The 1,684-nt window shown below is 53.3% G+C and overlaps 1 protein-coding gene across 1 annotated transcript in view; it reads left to right on the plus strand.

Moving 5' to 3' along the window:
* Window positions 1-1,684, plus strand: part of LOC102873632 — a 19,029-nt gene that overhangs the window by 2,320 nt on the left and 15,025 nt on the right. The window contains exon 3 of the mRNA XM_006902416.1: window positions 608-701. Within this exon, the coding sequence (XP_006902478.1) occupies window positions 608-701 (94 nt within the window). The remainder of the gene's footprint in view (window positions 1-607; window positions 702-1,684) is intronic.

A 1,684-nucleotide genomic window follows, 5' to 3' on the forward strand; every position in this document is an offset into this window, starting at 1 on the left:
ACACACCTGACACACCACACACACAGGTCATACACACCTCACACGCACACACCCTGCATATATTCACACCTCACACACACTTCACACGTCATAGACTCACACAGTTCACACCCAGGTCATCACACACACGTCATGCACACTCACACCTGACACACCACACACAGACACGTCATACACACCTCACAAGCCACTCCATACACACACACCCCTCACCTCTCACACACTGCATGCACGTCTCACACAGCTTACACACAAATCTCACCTCTCACACGCTCCATGCACGTCTCACACACTTTACACACACACCTCACCTCTCACACACTGCATGCACGTCTCACACACCTTACACACACATCTCACCTCTCACACGCTCCATGCACGTCTCACACACATTACACACACACCTCACCTCTCACACACTCCACCTCACACACCTGGCATACATGCACACCGCACCCACATCTCACACACTCACACCCCTCCAGGCCCTCACATCCTCAGAGCCTCCTGCGTTTGCAGAGACACATGCTTGCCCATCCCCTCCCCCTCAGTCTCCCCCTGGCTGTCCCAGAGGCCCCTCCACCTGAGACCCTGTCTTGTCTTGCAGCCCCTGCCCCACGAAGCTATTCCCACCATGTTCCCCGTGTGGCTGCTGGCCGTGTCCTTGACATCCACCATCTGTCTGCAGCAAGGGGACCCAGGTACATGGGAAACCCTCCACCATGTCTGTTTGCATTTGAATCAGACTTATATCATGGGTGGTTCCATCCTTGGGGGGTGGGATTTACATTCACACGTAAGAGACATACATACATGGACGTCCCTACAATCTCACCCCGTTCCCCATCTCCCCAAAATCTCCTGCAAATCACGGTATGAAAGAATGTGTCAGGCCTTTAGATGCATAACACAGTGAATGCTCTGAACGATGCAAAATACAATAGTTAAAATGGCCCGTTCCACCCTAAAAACAAAACCAAAATCAGCCCCAATAGTACAACATCAGAGGTAAATAGCTGGTCTGTCTGAGTCTGGAAACACCATTAACATGTGCCCAGACTCACAGGCCTCCATTGGCCAATGGCTACTGACTGTCCCTGAGGTGCCCTGGTTGGGAATAGAACCGGGGCTTCCTGCATAGAAGATGAGAATGATACCCACTGAGCCACCCTAGACATCACCTGTCCAGCCTTATATTGGACAATGTTTATCACAGTGCATAAGTTCTCACATAACAGCTAAGATTATTCTCTACCTCTCCCTTTCAATCTTCCTCTCCCCCTCCTCTCCCCTTCCCCTCCCCTCCCCTCCCCTCTCCTTCCCTCCTCTCTCTCCTCTCTCTCTCCTCTCCTACTCCTCCTTCTCTCCTCTCCTCTCCTCTGCTCCTCTCTCTCTCTCTCCTTCCCTTCTCTTCCCTTCTCTCCTCCTCCTCCTCCTTCTCTCCTCTCTTCCTCCTCCTCCTCTCCTTTCCCCTCTCCCCTCTCCTTCTTCTCTCCTCTCCTCTCCTCTCCTCTCCTCTCCTCTCCTCCTCTCTTTCCTCTCCCCTCTCCAGCTCCTCCTCTTCCTCCTGCTCTCCTCTCCTCCTCTCCCTCTTTCCCCTCTCCCCTCTCCCCTCTCCCCTCTCCACCTCCTCCTTCACTCCTCTCCTCTTCTCTCTCCTCCCTCTCTCTCCTCTCTCTCTCTC

This window comes from Elephantulus edwardii, unplaced genomic scaffold, assembly GCF_000299155.1.
Source record: "Elephantulus edwardii isolate Elephantulus edwardi_28Jun2011 unplaced genomic scaffold, EleEdw1.0 scaffold00410, whole genome shotgun sequence".
Classification (NCBI taxonomy): Eukaryota; Metazoa; Chordata; class Mammalia; order Macroscelidea; family Macroscelididae; genus Elephantulus; species Elephantulus edwardii.